We start from the raw sequence: 20,453 nt of genomic DNA on the forward strand, positions 1-20,453 counted from the left end.
CCCAAGTACTAAAAATCGCTTGAATATTTATTTCTTTTGTAAAGTGAACATGGTATAAGTGGGACGAAACCCCTAAAAATACAAATAAAGTCAGAGATCATCCTTAATCTTGTTAGTGTATTAAAAAACACAACTTTTTTTGTAGAATCCAGTTCTTTCTGTCTTTAAAAGTGAGTCTAGTTTCTCGGTTTCACCACTCTTTAATATTTCTTTAGGTCTAAGACAAGATACATTTTAAAGGATATTGCTTTATTGATTGTTTATTTTATTCTTTTACTTTGACAGGGATTTTTCACATGAAAAAGTCTACCTCCAACAGTAAGCCCAAAAGGCTGTTTTTCATTTGTTGTTACTGGTTATTTATCTCGTTAAAACCAAAGTGAAATTTTCTTCTTTAAAACAACTTATTGAATTTATTCACCTTAAAAATAGCAGGCCATTTAAAAAATATAACCTATAGTAAGAAAAAGCTGTACATTTTATAATTAATTTAGCTAAAAAAGAATATTTAAGGTAAAGTATTAAATAAATCCAATCACTTTCAATGTCTTTTTGCAATGTAAAGGCAGATCCAGAACACAGAGGTGGACTAAAATGGGCACAGATACATCTATCAGCAATAAGGCCAAACTTAAGGCTCCTGAACTGTGATGTTGCAAACATATAAATATGTTTATGTACAGATTTAGCTCCTCTATTAAAGGTAAAGGTTTTTTAAGACACCATTTAGTGTGCAGGAAGCACCATTTTGAGGCGAGCTCCTCTTGTGAGTGCCTGTGTCGTCCAGTAGATGGCAGCAAAGACACATGGAAATCTCTGCAGCACTTTTGTTAGAGATGATGGTTAATAAAAGCAATTGAGGTTATAGTTTTGAATAATATGGCTCTTGATAATTGTGGTGCAACATTTGGAGACAATATATGAGCACTTTAAGTTAATCTGCTAAAAATAGTCATGTTTTTCTGCACCATAGTTGATAAATCACTGACCGCTAAGATTTTGTCACCAATTTGAAGTCGCCCGTCTTTATGAGCTGCCCCGCCTTCAATGATCTTGGTGACATAGATGCTGTTATCTCCTGGTATGTGCTGGTTTCCCACCCCTCCAGCAATGCTGAAGCCTAATCCTGAGAAAAAAAAAAGAAGAAGAAGAAGAGATGAGAGAAGCAGAAAGTGAGCAAAAAGGAGGTGAGAGCGAACACTGAGCAGATTTACTAAATCCAGAGGGTGCAGCTTAGGCCACACAAAGGCGAGGCTGCTGTACGCCACTCCTCGCTTCCACATACCTTTAGGACCTTTGATGAGTTTGATTTCAGTGACTTTCTCTGCTGCTGGTTTTCTGCGGAGGACGTAGAGGCGGACAATAGCACCTGCCTCCTTGAGAGCCTCTACAGCTTGGCTGTGTGTCACCTCCCTCACGTCGACATCATTCACAAACAGGATGCAGTCATTGACGCTGAAGGAGAGATAAGGAGAGAGACTGTGAGAGGAGAAGAAATACAGCATTTCCTTTCGATTTGGCGAGGAAAGTATTTAATCCTCCACCAATGAGGGTCAGAAGCGGTGAATCTGCAGCTGTAGCTTGGAGATCCAGTTTCACTGCAGACATCTGTCCTTATCGCCTCAACTCAAACCTAAATTCTATCACAAAGTTTGTTCAGCGCCTTAAGAAGCTTCAGTTGACTTCTCTGCTTTAGTAGTTAAAAAAAATGGCAAAAACGTATTGAAAGAGGAAGATGTCAAAAAAGTGGAGTATTTATTACAATAGCAGAAACATTATTGAAATACATTTATTCTTTAAAGCTGCAAAAACACAAGATTTCATTATCTTGACGAAACAAACTTAACTTTTCCATGAAATGCATCGTCTTGTTTAAAGATAATAAATCTGTAATATCGTGATCCTAAAAAACACAATAATTTATGCAATATACATTAAATGAATCAAGTTTTTTTTTTACTTTACATAATACTTTCAAGCAGAAGTTTTATTTATAAATCTTGTTTCAACTTACTTGATTTATGGAAACCAAACTGTTTTATTTGACATCATTTTTAAGACAATCTTGTCTTATTTTGAGATGATTACTAACTAGAAATAAAGAGTTTAAATGTTTAGGCTGAAAGCATTATTATTGCTCACAACTTTGACTCAGGTAATCACTGTTATTTTTGATCAAGGATCATTCTAACTTGGTAAAAAGTAAAATTAAAAGTCCAAACAGAAAGAATGTGTTGAATCCATTGTGATGAGTGGTGAAAGGTTGAGAGCTGTTATGTGTGGATTTATATGACTATTGGTTATATACTTTATTTGCATTCTTGTTTGATTAATCTATACTCTGTCTTCATTTAAAAATGTTAAATAATAATAATAATAATAATAATTAAGGCATTTTCCCACTTTTTAGACTATTAGGACCATTATTTTTTCACAACTTTGACTCAGGTGACCAGTTTGTCAATTTTGATCGAGAATCATTCTAACAAAGTTAAAAGTCCTGAAAGAATTTTGACCAAATTAGCATTTTTTCATCATTTTTAACAGATTTTTGCTCACAACTTTGACTAAGGTGATTACTTTGTCATTTTTGATCAAGAATCGGTGTAACTTGGTAAAAAGTAAAATTAAAAGCCCAAACAGAAAGAATTTGGACCAAACTGACCTTTTTTACACTTTTTGGAATTTTGGTCTGAGAGCATGATTTTTGCTCACAACTTTGACTCAAGAGACCACCTTGTCAATTTTGATCAAGAATTATTCGAATGTGGTAAAAAATATTTGAGGGGAAAGTGTGTGAATATACATTAAAGATATAAAACTCCTTTTCAAGCAATAGATATTTATCTTAAAAAAATAATATTCCCGCCTACCTGATAAATCTAACTTAATATGAGTATCTGCAGCTAATTGTAGGATGTATTTCAATTAATATAAAGAAATCGTACAATAGTTTTCAGTGAGGGATACTCCAACTAAGTTATAATTTTATCTATACATGTAATTTTTACATAAAATATAAGTGATGATTTTCATTTATTTATTTATTTATCTTGAGAAAGTGCAACTAGAAAAAACAAAAAAAGAACATAAAACTATTTTGTTGTCAGCACTAAAATCAGAGAAAAAAACATTTAAAAAGCTCTACAAAAAGTTTTAAAAATGTACCTGATGATGGTCGTCTAAAAAGCTAGTGAGACGGTTAAAGGGAAATTTTCAAATTTAATAGTTTGACTGCCAGTACTTTTGTAAATTATGAACTGACAACACTGTACTGGAACAATAATTTCCAGAAGTTGCCAGGAGGATCTACATTAATCCACATAAATAACACGTCTTTTTTCCCAGACTCCTTCTCTATATAATTTTTCCAAAATCTCTTCACCTGTTTTTTCCTAACAGTCTTTGAAGGGCGTTGCTTGCTTAAGAAGATGAAGCTTAAACACAAGCTCCCATAAAAGGCCAAACTATAGCTTTTTCTGGCCTAATCAGTGATTTCAGACAGACATTTTCAGGTCAGCTTTACAGAGGAGAATTCCTCCGTGCATCATGTCTTTCTTGCAGCATGAGCAACAAAACTGCTCATAAGGAGATCCATTTTCTTAAAAAGGCTAAATCAGCTTCGAAACATACGGAGAAACACCAATATTTTGGATTTTTTTGCAGAGACTTCATTGAATTTCTGAACTTCTATTAGCCACTGTTTATTTTTGTGTCATCTAGACAAGCATCGCTTTTATTTTGAATGTCATATTGTTGTGCCGCTGAGTGACTTCACCTGAGCCGTCCGTCCTGAGCGGCTGCTCCTCCTGGGATAATTTTGGTGATGAAGATGCTGGGGTCGTCGCCCACATGGGGGTTGTCTGTGCCCCCTGCTATGCTGAAACCCAGGCCTGAGTTACCCTGAAGCAGCAAAGGCAAATGTTTTCAATTGACATGGTATTTAAATAATCACATACAATTTAAAGCTTTAGAAAAATATATGTGACTCACTCTTTCCAGAGTGATTTCTTCATACTCGATTTCTCCTTCTGTCCCGTTTACCTGATTGTGGAAGACGTTGATTAAGTCCCAGTAACAAAACTTCAATTTAACAAGTGATTTGATTGCATATTTGGCTGCAAAATGTATATTCCTTTGGCATTTGTTCACAAAAAGTCATAATCTAGTGAGTTAAAGAGGGAAAAATCTAGTTTTCAATGGCAGCTTGACTCTTATATGCCAATTTGACTGCAGAATAAACAACTTCCCACTAAAATAAAAACCTCCCAGCAGAGGAACAAACTTAATGAACACAAAGTTTTACTGTGTGACCCGAATAAATGTGTGTTGGTGCAGAGATGATGCAACTTTTCACAACAGATCCCATCACATCTCTTGATTTTGAGGACATCTTTAAAGAATCAAACTCAAAAGACTGAATAAAAAGAAGTGAATGCTGGGAAATAAAGGAGTAGAGGTAAGCCATATGTCTAATGCACAACAGTAACATAGAGGAGTAATTATCAGATATAATCCTTACATATGGGGAGCCGTCGAGCGTGTCAGTGTTCACAACCACTGGAGGAGTATTTCCCTGCAGGCACGGAGAGAAGACACATTAAGAATGTGATGCTGGAAGCTGCAGCCAGAAATTACAGCCAGCTTAGCTCTTAGCTGTGATAACACAGTCCTCACTTTGTTGCTACCTTGCAGCAGGATAAAGGTTTGCAATCTATCACATGGACACAAACATAACTCACGTGAAGTGCATTGTTTTACATTTTGTTTGTTTTTCTTTCACTACAGCTTAATTAGAGTATGGGCTGAATTGCCGGTTTCTCTAAACACCAATTATGTGAATATTGTGGAGGCGGGCCGCCGCCCTCTCGCCCACCGGCTGCGTGGATTGTGCACGGAAACACACGGTGACGAAGCACTTGAATGATGATGACAGCACACAAACTGGGAGGAAGCAGGCATCATGGGTAAAGCTGTACTGCATGTATGGAAGTCTAGAGAGTTGAGTTACACCAAATGCATTTTTTAGTTTTTTATATTTCACAAAAATCAATATGCCAGACGTTGGCTATGGAGAGAAAATAAATTCAACCTATTAGTGCGTAACTCTTGATTTGTACTTCATACCATAGATTCTGTGTGTAACTTTGTGTACTTGCAATTGTGTATACATGTGCAAAAATGATAAAATACAAAATAATTTACACACGCACAACTTTAAATTACAATAGTTTGCAATAACTACATGCACAATTCTTTAAAAAGTACACATCAATTGCACACAAAACCACATTTACACACAAATCTGAAGTGAGACTCTTTTCAGATTTGTAAGTGATGCGTTTAAATGCTGCTAGAATGCTGGGTCATCGGAGTTTTCTTATTAGCCGCTTTAAACTTAAATTGTGAATAATATCTGTTGAAACTTGAGATTTTTCAACTTTCTTAAACAGATATGTTCGATAACTAATATAAAAAAGTCTAAATATGTGTTTTTAAAGCACTCAACGCTAAAGTTTCTCTATTCTCATCGCTCCATTGTTCCCTACGCTTTCCTCCATCTCTGTCACCACGTCCCCAGCCTTACAAATCAGTTTATAATTGTGTGTGTGTTTAACAGAACTTGTCAGAAAATAATCAAAAGACAAAAACAGGATATTTCCTTAGACATGTTAAGCTCTTTCTGCTGAGATTACATTAAAACAAAAGCATAAAAATTCACTCAAATCTTCACAAGGTTTAAAGTTTCTATTTTTTAATCCTCTTGGTGCCAAAGATGGAATGATTTCTACATTTTACAAATATGAAAGCACTATCAACCATTACGCAGTGGCCTTATCTATCCTCCTTTTTTTGTTATGTAATCTCACTCATTCATGTCTCTTCCAATGATTTCCCAGAATTACAGGGACGGATGCCTCAAGATGTAAAAGCAGAGTTCTGTTCAGAGCTTTTCGGAGATTGCAGCCTGCTATTTGTGACACTGATTAGCATGAGAAAGGCACAGTGCATCCAAAGTGCTTACAACAGCAAAGAGCTGCAAAAAAATCAGCCTGTTGACCTTCACAGACCTGACAGCTCTGACACACACATATCTGCACACACACACACACACACACACACACACTTCATTTCTTTTCTATGCACCTAACTCGTTTCATGTCCCAGCCAAGTTGTTTTAATGTATACTGTACTTTGTGGTTTACTTTATAGCTTTATAGTTACAAATATGTGCTATTTTAATCATTTTAGTGTATACAATCTTAAAGCTAATTAAAAAAACAGAACAAAATGTACAAGATCGTTCATCGGGTTGCAACTTTTCATTGATTTTTCTGCAAAACTAATAAATTCTAGCATGCTAGCATGCTAATTTGCAGTTTTTTTATAGCGAGGAAAGAAAATCCCTGCAAAGCAAATGTACAGGTTTAAAGTATAAATTGCAACTCCTACCTAATGTTTTTAAGCAGACACTTTAACTTAGTTGATCCCAACTTGAGCACATTTGCAGAGTAACTGTGGCTGCAGCAGTTTGTTAAAACAAACTGGACTGAAACTGGATGTCTAGACGACGCTTTGGTGCTCACCTCCGCTCAGAGGAAAAGTTACTCAGATTAACAATTAGATGTCTTCCAACCAAACCTCAAAAGTCCAACCGCTCTGAAGAACACAAGTCCTGTGGTTCTACCTCCCTTTTAGGCACACTGTGTTCTGAGGTCGGTCAATCTGCTCGCATCTCGTGAATTAAGCCTTCACTGGAAAGGTGTGACGATTAATCGACTCGAAAGAAGGGCTGATTTCTCTGAATTAGAATCAATTATTGTCATAACAATTTACGAGAATCAAGCAGCTCAGAAAAAACAAACAAAAATATAGGACAATAACTGTGCAAAATCAGAAAATATAATAATTGTGCAAAAAAAGGATGATAACTGTAGAAAAAAATGACAATAATTGTGCAAAAATTGGGCAATAACTGTGCAAAAATAAGACAATAACTGTACAAAAATAAGACAATAATTGTGCAAAAATAGGGCAATAACTATGCAAAAATAGGACAATACTTGTGCAAAAATAGCGCAATAACTGTGCAAAAATAAGAAAATAATTGCGCAAAAATAGGAAAATATAATAATTGTGCAACAATAGGGCAATACTTGTGCAAAAATAGGACAATATAATAATTGGGCAAAAATAGGGCAATAACTGTGCAAAAATAAGAAAAAAATTGTGCAAAAAATAGGAAAATATAATAATTGGGCAAAAATAGGACAATAATTGCAAAAATAGTAAAATAATTATGCAAAAATAGCGCAATAACTGTGCAAAAATAGGACAATAATTGTGCAAAAATAGGGCAATAACTGTGCAAAAATAATACAATAATTGTGCAAAAATAGGGCAATAACTGTGCAAAAATAGGACAATACTTGTGCAAAAATAGGGCAATAACTGTGCAAAAATAAGACAATAATTATGCAAAAATAGGGCAATAACTGTGCAAAAATAAGACAATAATTGTGCAAAAATAGGGCAATAACTGTGCAAAAATAGGACAATACTTGTGCAAAAATAGCACAATAACTGTGCAAAAATAAGACAATAATTACGCAAAAATAGGAAGATATAATAATTGTGCAACAATAGGGCAATAATTGTGCAAAAATAGGGCAATAACTGCAAAAATAGGGCATTAATTGTGCAAAAATAGAACAATAACTGTGCAAAAATGGACGATAGATGTGCAATCCAGATCAATCTATCTAAGACAAGTTGTTAATTCAATCAACCTATCATATACCATTATAAAACTGCTTCAAAATGAAATAAATCAATTAAATCCATCTTGGAAAATACCATTTGGATTGAGGTACGTTAGGTTCGTAAACTGGAGTTTATTCATCTAATGTCCAAACTTTATCACACCAGCACGCATGATGTCATCAGCCTCTAGTCTAGAGCCTAACCGCCAAAAACTATTGACTTATTTCATGCACATTTTCTGTATCACAAATAAATCTTTATTTTTATCACATTTCAAAGATACTTCCTTATTGAAATGCATTATTCTGACGCAGATCATTCTTAGCAAACACATCGTTCCTCTTCCTCCTCGTCAGTGGAGGTTCAGCTCAGCTCTTCTTGCAGGAAACAGCTGCAATAAGCCATTCTGTTTCTGTTTGGTTAAAAACATATTTACGTTTTAGGATTCCTTTTATGTTAATAATTTAGTTTAAAGCTGTTAAATTATAAAAATAAATGAAAGGGACAGACTATCAGAGTCTTCTTGCTGAGTGTCTTTCCGTATAACCGTGTCCTGAGTGCATTGTCAAGGAATGCAACGTCAAAAACTTCCTTATCTTGAGAGAAAAGAAAAAAAAAAAGAATGAGGATAAGAAATCTAAGCCTGCTGCAGACAGTTTCCCTGCAGGGAATTTTGACAAAGCCCTCTTTTCGCTCCCTGCTCTGTCAAGCCTTTCAGCATGGAGGTTGTTAGGATTTATATTGTTTGGCCTGGAATGCCCACCTATACTTTGGCACCACTGATTCAGCTTTGTCCTCTGGCTTGTCTCCACAGGCAGAGTCGCTGTTTGTCCACACCCAGGACACAATGAACTTTAGAGGGATTATTTTCAGGGCTCAAACTTTAAAAAAATAATTTTAAAATAAAAGTTTTCTATTTTTAATGCAGGCAGGTTGGTGCAGGATTGGAACTGAAAAGATGCATTAAAGAAGCAGCGATGTTTCATTTCCAACAGATTCTTCAGATATAAATGCTGTCAATGTGACTTACACTTAAATAGGCTGTAAAAAAAACACACACAGCTCATTTAGAAAAAATGGATTTGGCAGCAGCAGCTGAGTGGGCAGCTTTATGAGCTCGGTGCAGTTAAAATGTCTGGGCTGAGGCACCTCTGTGAGGCAAAAGCAGACATGCAAGTTGATGCGTACCTGCATCAGAATGAGCAAAGCGTGAAGGCGAGAAATGATCTCTCACATTAAATATTTAGAAACGTGCGTCTTATATCCTTGACCGGCAGCCATCTTTTCAAAATAGATGTGAAAGGTTATCTAGGTCTGAAAAATTATTACTTAATCTCTTTTCTTTTCAATCACAGAAAAGTGTAATAAAATAATCATACACTATGAAGCCTCATTACAATTTTAAATTCTTCATCTCACTGAGAGCAAAACAGCTGAGACCTCACTTATTCAGCTTTGACTCCCGAACAAAGCAATAAATCTTCATTATTTGTTTACCATCCTGCTTCAAAGGGGATGAATGAGGAGATATCAGCACCAATTATTGATCACATCTACATTCCAGTATTTATTTAGCTAAAAAAAGAATAAACATTGAAATGTTAAGATTGATAGATTAGAGGTATGATAATAGAATGCATCAAAAAGCTTGTGTACTCTTTGTCATGCTGCATTTACACTGGGCACTACTTACAGTTAAAAGTCTATAAACTCAATTCGGGCCAAAACTTGCGTGTTCCTACCTCGTTACGCAAGTTTTAAAGTCTGTTTTAAGCTCTACGTATGGTTTTCAGTTTGCCACTTGTCCCTTGTCTGCCTGCCGGACACGGAATCTGTGCTGGGTTATGGACAAAAAAGCGACTTTTTGCTTGCAGCTACTGAGGAAATCCTGGTTAGTTTCTTTTCCTTCGCCTAGTAATCTGCTTACCAGCAGGTCATCTGGTCTGAACTAAAGTCGAACAAACCCAAATACTATAGTCATCCTTCATAAAATAAAAAAATACAGGAGATTCTGCCAGAAAACGTTGAAATAGTGCGAAATCTAAAGCCACCATTGACTTTGAGTTGACTACAAAATTAGCCTAAACATTCACTATTGAGAGAAAACTCACTCAGATCTTCCTAAAACGTTTTCTAGTACTTCTTCTTTATCCAGTGACAGTAATAATTTACTTGTAAAAAATCACATTTTTGTTTTCCAGCTCTGTTTGTATAATCATAGCAGCAAACAGGCATCTTGACTTATCCAATATGGCCTCCAACTTTGGGAATGCAACAAGCTAGCGTAGCGACTGTAGCCTATAGCTCAAAAGCGCCCATAGCGTGTTGTTGAACACACAACACATACCATTACACGTGTATGTTCACTCTGGGATTAGAAAACACACATTACAAGTCTATGTTATCGGCTAAATGTATGAAACATGCTCCCAGTGAAGGTGCATTTAAAGTTAAACCACTTGAATTTGGACCAATAAGAGACTCGAATTCCCATCTTTAAGTGGCGACGGTTCGGTGTGAACACCGTATGCCTCAAGAACACAGATTCCGTTCGTTCTTGAACGTGCCACACATGCCAGGTGGACACTTAGTAAGCATCAAAGTCACAGTAAACATCGGAAACTGATCTTTAGAACATGTATATGACATTTTAAACACTTGCCTACCATTTTTTGATGTCGAAAGTTCTTGGCCTTCCGTATATTGTTGAGGAAGCGGCTCCCCATCTTTTTGGCGTACCACACCGAGATCAACATTTTACTTCATTTAGATGGTAAAGCAAACCCAGCTGACAAAACGGAGTGCACAAGGCCCAATGAGGCAGTAAAAACTTCTTAGGGAAGTATGGCTGAAAAGTCATCTGTTGGGCCTTCCATGACATTTGGTCTAAATCCAAAGCGAGCAAACGGCCTCAGGTAGCAGGTATCTATTTCAGCGAAACCTTCTGAGCGTCCACTTAAATAAAACATAACAGCAAAGATGGCTTATGACACAGGAAACCCCCTTCAAAACATCCACGGAACAAAGCTGATTTTTTCGAAAGAAGTCCAACTCCAATGGAATAGAGAAATAAAAAACTCAGATTTGAAAAACACAAAACATATGCGATCAGATCCAAGCGTCCTCGGCTCTCGGTGGCTGAGGAAACGTCCCCGCTGCAGGTCTGTGCTCTGAGAGAGAAAGAGTGTCAGACTTTCTGCTGCCACTGTGCTGCACCCCTCCCATTCCAGCTCCTGAGAGAGGGAGAAGGGAAGTTTGATGGCTGTTAATTAGCTGTCTCTCTGCATAAAGTCTGTACCGCCGATCTGAGAGGGAGAGCAACTATTATTCGACTGAACTTCAAAGGACAGACCGCTTCAACTGGCCAGAGAAACACAAGGTTTGGGGATATTTATGAGCAGGTTACACCTAAAAACCACGATTTCTGTCAAGAAATCGGAAGATTTTGTTCATTTAATATTTACTTCATGTGGGTTTTTAGAGGTGTTGCCTTTTCTGCAGGACAAACGAACATTTTAAAGACAGATGCACCAGAACGCTTGTAGTACTTATAGTGCAGACAGACTTGCACACTAAATGCACTTATGTAAGAACACGCTTAAGGACAAGCCTGTCAGCTGATGCCCTTGTTCTGTTAAATATAATCCTTTTAACCTACAATATCTAATTTTTTTCCTCCCCTCTCCTTGCGAGAATCTTTTCACCATGTACCACTACATCGCACAGCCTGAGCAGCTCTCTCCTCCTCACTCTAAGTGATTTTTTTCCTTTTTTTCCCTCCCTCCATCTCCACCTTCCCTCCCAGAGGACAGGAGCTGCAGCTGCACGGTAATTAAACCGAAGCTGCGGGGACATTTTTACACATTTATTAAAGAAAAGTCAGGATGGTGGAATAATAGTGATAAAAAATGAAAATAAAAGCTGGATGATGACCAAAAATAATAAGAATTTGGAGCAAAAATGAAAGAAGCTGCACATAAAAAATTCAGAATTTTTTTCTTCTACATCAAAAGCCTTTTTTTTATAGAATAATCAAATTCCAGAGGGACATTTGTGGAAAATTGTCAGTTCTGTTGTGAGATGTGATAAAAGTCAATTTTCACTTGGTAACTTTGTGCAGGCCGGCTGTCACTCACAGTCATAAACAGATTTAAAGAACCAATCTGATGAAAATCCAGCCTTTGGTGTTTTTAACATGTGTTTGTGGCATTTTTCTGATGAAGAAGGACAAAAATAGATAAAATTCAACTTAAAATTGCAATTTCACTGGGGAAGAGGGGTGGGGTTGCTCCACGCCAACAGACAACTTCGAGATGGATCTCTAATGAACCATTCTAGAAAACGACACAGGTCGATTATTTTTTTTTTGGCTAAAAACAGCATAACCATAATTTAAAATTCTTCAAAAATCAAGGTGGGACGAAATATCAGTAAACTATTGCGATATTCCAACAATTCCTGGTCCCCTCTCGTCAGGATTTTATCGTGTTCTGTTTCCCCTGTCAGTCTCATTGAGTTAATCAACCTCAAGTGTCTGGTTTTCAGTTCTTCATTGTCAGGTCGTCTGCTTTGTTCTGCTACGTCACAGGTTTGTTCTGTTGTCATGTTTAGGTTTATTTAGCAAATGTTAAAGTTTCTGCCACCAAGTCTTGTCTCCTGTGTTTGGGTCCTACACCACCATCTTTGACACCTTTCCCTTAATCAAGTTTTTTAAATATTAGCATAGAAGTCCACCAGGGGTGCTTCTCACGAGCATGTCAGTGAAATGTAGTGATTTTGTACCATTGACATTAAATTAATATAGTAGTGTGTTATAAAGTGTTCTCAAAAAAGGTTTGGGGGGAAACAAAAATATATATTTGTTTACAAAATAGTCACATATCATAGCTTACCAAGGTAATATATTAATTATTGCAATAGTTGCCATATTGTGATACTTTTGGTATCGTGGGCCGTGTATCGTGAATCGAATCTTGAGTTACCCCGAGACCCTGAAATGGATCAAAAGATGATTTGAAATGGTTTAAAGCGCAACAGTCTGCAATCATCATTGATTCTAACGAACTAAAAGTAGTAAAAATATGAAAAATGCACCAAACTTTGGATCATGAATTCAATTTAGTAATAAAGTATTGACACCTCCGCTCAATTAATGATCTACACCTAAAAATGTCCCAAACTACATATTTAAGAATGACATCAAACAAGTCAAAAGGAAAACAAATGTACCTCAGAAGAGAAAAAAAAATCAGAGAAAGTTTACATCAGGTATGTAAAAGAGTAAAAATATACACATCAACCTAGTTTTTTTAGAGTAACAACACACAACTACAAATACAGGTCACTGTACTTATTATTCTTATTTTCTTATTCTACACAAATTTGTGATTTTTCCCTTTTAAGTTGACATGGCCTTTCAGAATCAGTGAGAGGCTCCTCAAACACATGAACTCTTCCTTTAATAGTACTAAAAATAGCCATGAAGAGCAACAAAAAAAGTTTAATCATAAAAATAAAATCCAAAACAATTTACCTTTTTTCTGTAATCCAACCCTACAGCCCCATTCTGTTTGAGCTATTCGTGCATCCTGTCTTAAATAAATAAATAAAGTCCCACTTAAAACAAAAAAACATCATAAATAAGAGACAACATTTAAGCACTTGTGTTTTTTGCTTTTTCACCTTCCATGACGCACAACAGATGCATAACTGAATTAAACCAAGGTGTGGAAAATCCCCCCCGGCTGCACATTAAATCTGTGAGTGTATCTAATCAGATCAGAGATTAGAGGGTATGTAGATTTGTGATCACGGTCATTTGAGTTACTTCAATTATTGATATTATCTAAAGAGGACAAACATTTGAACACACTGATATGAACTGATTGTAACGTTGCTTTAGCTGAGTTTGACTCTGCCTTCCATACATGTAGGGCGATTTACAGCGTCCCATCAAGTACAAGAAGGATTATTAGATTAACTAATATGGGGAAGTAAAAAAGTTCTGAGCTGTGTAAGAAAAAAGTCTGTCTAACTTCATTGCAAAAGAAGTTTTAAATTGCATTTATGACATTTCAAGATCAAGTGTTTCTTTTCTAAATCATTAATACAACCCAAAGACTGCCTCTAGAGACAATCCTACCCATAAATCAGCGGGGTCTGAAGGGGTACTGGCAAACCTCACACCATTAAACCAATAAAGAGACAGGCCGCCGACACATCAATGACATCCGCGCGGGCAGTTTGCCGAATGCAAAAACCTCGGGCAAACAAAGGCATCGCTGCAGAGAGTGCAAGCTGCAGCTGAAGACTGTAAGAAACCGAATGCATGTGGCTACTTCTGTCCTCCTATGAAAGAATGCATAACTGATTAAATGCCAGAAAAGTGCAGATCATCTCACACATGATGGTGTTTAATTAAAACCACACAAGGTTTAATTAAATCAAAATCAGGTCAGGCACTGAAGCATGAGCCAGAAAGAAACTTTCTGGACTTTTAATTCATGCACACAAAGCCCTTTTAATTTGGAACTTTTTTAAATAGAGATTAAAATATATATATAATATTTTCTGCTATTATTTAGCACTTGATATGTTTCAGAAACAAAAAAATCAGAGCATATAGGGGTAAAAAATACCTTTTCTAACCACAAAAAAGGTTATTTTGATGCCCTAATGTCCTCCTATGGTAAGGAAAGCCACTCTGAGTGATGTAACACTGCCACCTACAGGCTGAAACTATTTTACCTCAAACCATCACCTCAGATATTGTCATCGCAGTCTTTTTTAAAGAATATATTGGTTAGTACAAGTGCACACATGCTGTTTTTTTTACATAAATATATGTATAAAAGAACTGAAACAAGAGGAGTTAATCATAAAAGTTATAACTTTTTCAGCTTCTATCACATAGTTTCAGACGCAGAAACATCAAGCAGCCAGGACAAACGTGTTGATGGGGAAGCTAAAGAGATAAATAGGTGAATGGGAGGAGCATGTTTGCAATGGTGGATGAAAAAGTCAACGGTAGAAACCACAATACGATGCAGATGAAGGCCGATGATGATTCGTCAAACGTGGACAGAGCAACACAGATGGCTGTGCTCTTACCAGTGTGGAAACGGCTGAGGTGTACATTGGAGTGTGTCCCGTAGACATCAACACAGGCTGCAAAAACAACAAAAGTGGAGAGGGTAATTGTGCGCGGCATGCAAAAGGGAACAGGGGAAGTGTCTTCTGTTAGGAATCGTACCACATATGAACCACAAATGGCCAAAAATATGAACATTTGTTTTTTGTCAACTTCAAAATATGCAATCATTTGTTTTTTCCAAGCAATTTAGGTCAACTACTGTTTATTTTGAGTGACTTTATGGGTGTTTTTAGACATTCTGTAGGATATGCAAATGCTGCAACATAATTTAAAAGTAAGAGTTTCTCTAAAAACAAGGTAGTTTGCTGTACTTCGGATACACTCTCAGAAGAAAAGATGTTTTTAGAGAATAATGAGACAGCAAAGCATCTGAAATTAATTATTTTTGGCCCCTCATTGCCTTGTAAAGGAACGACTGGACAACAAAGTGATTCAAAAATTCAATCTCCCAACTTTCTTGGAATTTATTGCAGTGAGAATGTGCACATTCATTTAAATTTAGCAAATGAATACAGTTAAATAGAGTAGAAACTGTGATAAATTGCAAAATATTATTGTTAACATGTGGCTCATTGGTGGTTCATAGGTAGGATACTAAAAACTGATTCAGGTCGGTAAAAGACAAAAAAAAGATGGGATTGGTGTTTCCAAAACCTGGATTAATAAAATAAAGGGAACAAGCAGCAGGTTATAGATTTTATAAAATCTTTTTTAATGGAAATCAGTCACTTAGGATTACATAGAATTTAATAAAGTCCATACAATACTAATATTTGAGTTATAGTAATCCCAAGACTGAGCTTCCATGTCTGTGCCATGACACTGATTACAGGGAGAACATAAGAAAGAAATGTAAACTTCATCATCGTCCACAGTAACATTGCTGTCATCACTAATTACATTGAAATACTTTTTTTCACAATATCATATCAGTGTTGTTTACCTAATTTTGGCTGCAATGTTACATTCTTTAGGAATTATGAACTCCCCTCTGGACTTTTATTTTGAAAGGTCATTCTTCTGGCTGATGTATCCAATATATCCATGCTAAGACGTTTCATATACGATCTTGTATTCCAAGAACCGTACCAGATCATCTTATCTTTTCCTAACTAATTTCATGTTCTTTTGATTTGTCATTTCTTTTTTTCACATATGAATCTGGATTCAAATTTTGATCCGGAGGACTAAAACACTCAAACTGGAAAACTTGTATCATCCTTATCTGAAGTATAACCAGCAGAAAGCTACAGACAACCCAAACCATCTTACCTGTTTTAGTGGTTCAGCCATTATCTGACATCAACCTGTTAACTATGTTCCTTATAAACACAACAACAATAACATATAATGAACAAACTACTTTAAGGTATTAACATGTAGAAGAAGCTGAGTCTACCATAAAGATCTCTATTGTTAAAAGCATTTTTAGTTTTTTCTGGTCTTGAACTAAGTGTCACTTGCTGATGTGCATGTCTTAACACAATTAAAGTATCTTGGACTCACTGTAGTCACTTAATTATTTCTAAATATGTTAGAAAATTGGCATTCTTTTAAAGGTTTCGAAATAGTTATTAACTTAGAATGATTTTTTGTTATTATTAACTTTTTTGAGCCATGAACATGACATTTGAAAAAGAAAAGTTTCCTCAAATTATCATTTTGTGTGCACAAATTTGTATTTAGTATTTTTGTGTGCATTTGAAGCATGTTGTGTGCACAAGTAAGCATGTTGTGTGCACAAGTTAGCATATAATGTGCACAAGTTAGCATATTATGTGCACAAGTTAGCATTTTGTGTAAACAAGTTAGCATATTATGTGCACAAGTTAGCATGTTGTGTGCACAAGTTAGCATATTATGTGCACAAGTTAGCATATTATGTGCACAAGTTAGCATATTGTGTGCACAAGTTAGCATATTGTGTGCACAAGTTAGCATTTTGTGTGCACAAGTTAGCATTTCGTGTGAACAAGTTAGCATTTTGTGTAAACAAGTTGGTATTTTGTGTGAGCAAGATAGCATTTTGTGTGTGCACGTTAGTAGTAGGTTTTGAAGAAGGAATTTAAATTGACAAATTCAAATAAAATGCTAATTTATGCCCGCAAAATAGCAGTTTCTGCACCAAAAATAGTAATTTGTATGCAGAAAGTGCTAATTTGAGCCTTATCTGAGAAGTCTTCAGAGAAAGAGCGCTCATACCACAGCTCTGCCAGTAATCTACTTTTTGATTCCCTCTTCGAAAACCTACAACTAACTTGTGCACTAAATGCTAATTTGAGGGAACATTTAATTTTATTTTTTTCAGTGTCATTTCCAGAGCTACATAGTTTTAAATATAAAGATCTACAGTCCTGTATGTCTTTTGTGGCTCGATAAGGTTATTTGGTTTTGTTCTTACTAAATGTAGCTTATCTCATGTCTTCCTGTTTCTCTTTATTAAAAATGTAAAAATGCAAAACAATCAGTTAAAAATCCCAGGATAAATCTGCAAACTATTTCCATGCAAAATACCAGGACAAGGACTAAATAATTATTTGTAGTGGTTTACTTGTTGGCAAGAATTGAAATGGAAGCTTCAGAAGATACAGTATGTATCCACCAGTTTTCCATGCTGCTTATTCTTAAATAAAATATATTTTTATGTTACAGAAAATCAGATTATCTCTGTCTATGTTGGGACTTTTAAATAATGGAATATGCTTATTTCTTTATGCCAAAACGAAGAATCACATGAAAATTATATGTTGCTAAAAACTTGACATAACTTAGTTTATTGCTTGAATAGAGATCCAAATATTAGAACATTTTAGTCATTTATTAACTTTTCTAAAGCAGCAGATCCTCTTTATGTCTGTTGACTAAAACCAACTGTCAAGCAAATTTGATCACAAACTGCAAGGAAAGGAGTAAACATGTAACTTGTAATACTTCAATTTAAATAAAAGCTTTGTCGTCACAGAATCAAGCTAGATCATATTAGACAGGTTTGGAACACAACTACATGTTTCGTTGATTCTCAAAGTGCAGAATTTGTTACTTTTGATGCATATTAGACAGATCACCTGCAGGACAAGGTTGAGGATTTCATTCATTTGACGTGATAAATGTTCCTTTGTCAGGTGTGTGGACTGAGCTTTAGAAGGATTTTCACTGGAACTCCTCTCCACCGTTTCTGCTTATAATTTAAATTTTAGTCAACACGTACCTCGCCCCCCTTTTCCATTGTTCAAGAAAAATCTCTACGGACGCAGCAGCTCACAATGAAGGGAACATTGTAAATAGCAGCTTTATGCAGTTCCTCTGCCTTTCCTTTCTGCTCATTAAAACTCAGCATTTTAATGGGCGTGCTGTATCAGGGGACTTCATTGTCCTCCCCCCTTAAAGCAAATAAATACAGGAAGTATTCAGTCTTAACAGCCAGCGAGGGTTTTGACTAACATTCTGAGATGGATGAGCATAAACAGTCCACCTTTACATCTGTCGCTACAGAAGGCCTCTTAATGCACTCCAGGCAGTGCTCATCTTCCCCCTGATGTCAGCTGGATCTTTTGACTGTGTCAACAGTCGCCCTGGTGCTGTTTATCTCAATGTCTCCTTTGTCACACGGACCTTGTTGCCTGTAAATCACACTCTATGTTGACATGTGTCTCAGGTAAACGACCGATCTTTTGGGCTTGGAGTGTGAGGACTTCCTGATCTGCTTCTTCAGGTAACTGCACAAATCTTTGTCAAATTCAACAGCAAAATATTCAAATTATTTTGGGTTTAATCAGACAGGAAAAGTCAGCTGGTCTGGATCATTCAACCACATTTCAATGAGTAGAAACAAACCGAGGCCACCTCAAAAGATGGGTCCAAGAGCGGCTCCTCCTCCTGAACCAGGGTCTGCTCAGATGCATTCAGACTGAAAATTTTCACTTTAAGTGAACCAAATGTGTCCAGTTTGAATAGACCCCATAAATGGTGTTAAAGGCAACAGCTAAACTACCTACTATAAAAAAGTTTCAACCAGTGTGCCACAGTACACTAGTAAGAGATCATCATCTGTCCTTTGGAAAATCATTTAGTTTGACAAAATTTGTTCAAAAAACATTAACAGTTGCAAGGAAATCAGCTCTGTGTTCATCCAAAAAGGCCTGAGGAGGTAGAAATATGAAAAGTGTATAAAATACTTTGTTAAATATGTCTTAAGTCTATTTTTATTGAAAACATTTGGATAAAAATGACCACATATTGTTAATACAGACAACAGAGTTTTAGTTTTAATAAACTGTTTCTGTTTGCCTTGTGATTTTTATTAAGGAATAAATGTACCTCAGTTAAAAAAAACAGTTAAAAAACTACAGAGGGAAAATAGATCCACTGGATTTGTTTGTGTCTGTGTGTGTAATACGTGATTTGTAACTCATAGAATACATTTTGTGACTAACTGTACTTAAAATTGTATATTCACATGTACACTCGAATATCAAAAACGTACAATAACAATAGACAATACATGCAAACTAACAACGAATTCAAAACGGCTCCCACACAAACAACATTTATATCACCTGATACACGCAGACAAACCCACATTTACACACAGATTAGAGTTATAAGTGTACGAGGGGTCGTGAGACTCCTTTCACAGCCTCAGATTTGTGTGTAGATGATGTGTTTAAATGCTGCTAGAATGCTGGGTCATCCAAGTTTTCTTTCCAGCTGCTTTGATTGTGAATAATATCTGGCAAAAACTTGACATGTTTCTGCTTTTGTAGTTCTTTCTTAGTTTGTTTGAAGTTAGTGTAATTTTAAGTTAAATATTGCCTTGACAGTATTTTAAATCGATACAAGTATCGCCAAATAAAGTATCGTGATATTTTACTGAATCGATTTTTCCTTACACCCCTAAATTCCATGTTTATTTTTACTTATAGAAGTTGTGGTTTGTTTATATATTTAAATTTATATTTTTAAAATTATTATAGGGTTGTAGCTTAATTTATTTTTTGTTTAAAAAACGTGTCATGTTTCTACTTATTTTTGATTTGCTTAACAAGCAATAAGGTGACATAAAAACAAAAAAATTGCACTTCAAGGAAGTGAGGCTTTTATTTTCAAAGGTTCACTGACTGTTGTCTCAGTTTAAAGACATCAATCCAAATCCACTTTACTGCCTATGTTACATTGTTCTCATAAGCGAACCTGTATAAGTATATATTTATAGAAGCTTCTGTTTCAAATTGTTAATTGAAATTGTTACATCATCCTTCGCCACATTTAATTTAGGAAATCTGATGGTAACTGTAGATCCTAAACACATCTCGTGTCCGCTTGCACTTCACATGCATGCTGTTAAGTGCTGCTATCAGGTTGCCAGATGCGTGTTCTCCTCCACCTTTAAGTCTGACCCTCGGACAGTCTGGGTTGGATTCCTCGTAACACCATTACATTCTCTTTAAAGCTCATTACTGGAAGAAGTGGGGTTTCTAAGCAGACAACACACAGTGCTGAGCACAAACTTATAGGGATGTGTGAGGTAAGTGAGACT

At 35.9% G+C, this 20,453-nt stretch overlaps 1 protein-coding gene across 5 annotated transcripts in view; it reads right to left on the reverse strand.

The window, feature by feature from the left end:
• Positions 1-20,453, reverse strand: part of LOC112142280 (disks large homolog 4) — an 89,945-nt gene that overhangs the window by 11,294 nt on the left and 58,198 nt on the right. For 4 of the 5 annotated variants that reach the window (XM_024265566.2, XM_024265582.2, XM_024265556.2 and 1 more), the window contains 6 exons: positions 14,875-14,931; positions 4,523-4,576; positions 3,994-4,044; positions 3,779-3,903; positions 1,286-1,455; positions 990-1,126 (listed from right to left, as the gene is read on the reverse strand). In XM_024265566.2, coding sequence (XP_024121334.1) covers positions 990-1,126; positions 1,286-1,455; positions 3,779-3,903; positions 3,994-4,044; positions 4,523-4,576; positions 14,875-14,931 — 594 coding nt within the window. The remainder of the gene's footprint in view (positions 1-989; positions 1,127-1,285; positions 1,456-3,778; positions 3,904-3,993; positions 4,045-4,522; positions 4,577-14,874; positions 14,932-20,453) is intronic. The other variant, XM_024265548.2, reaches the window with a different exon arrangement.

The sequence above is a fragment of the Oryzias melastigma genome, linkage group LG14, assembly GCF_002922805.2.
Source record: "Oryzias melastigma strain HK-1 linkage group LG14, ASM292280v2, whole genome shotgun sequence".
Taxonomy (NCBI): domain Eukaryota; kingdom Metazoa; phylum Chordata; class Actinopteri; order Beloniformes; family Adrianichthyidae; genus Oryzias; species Oryzias melastigma.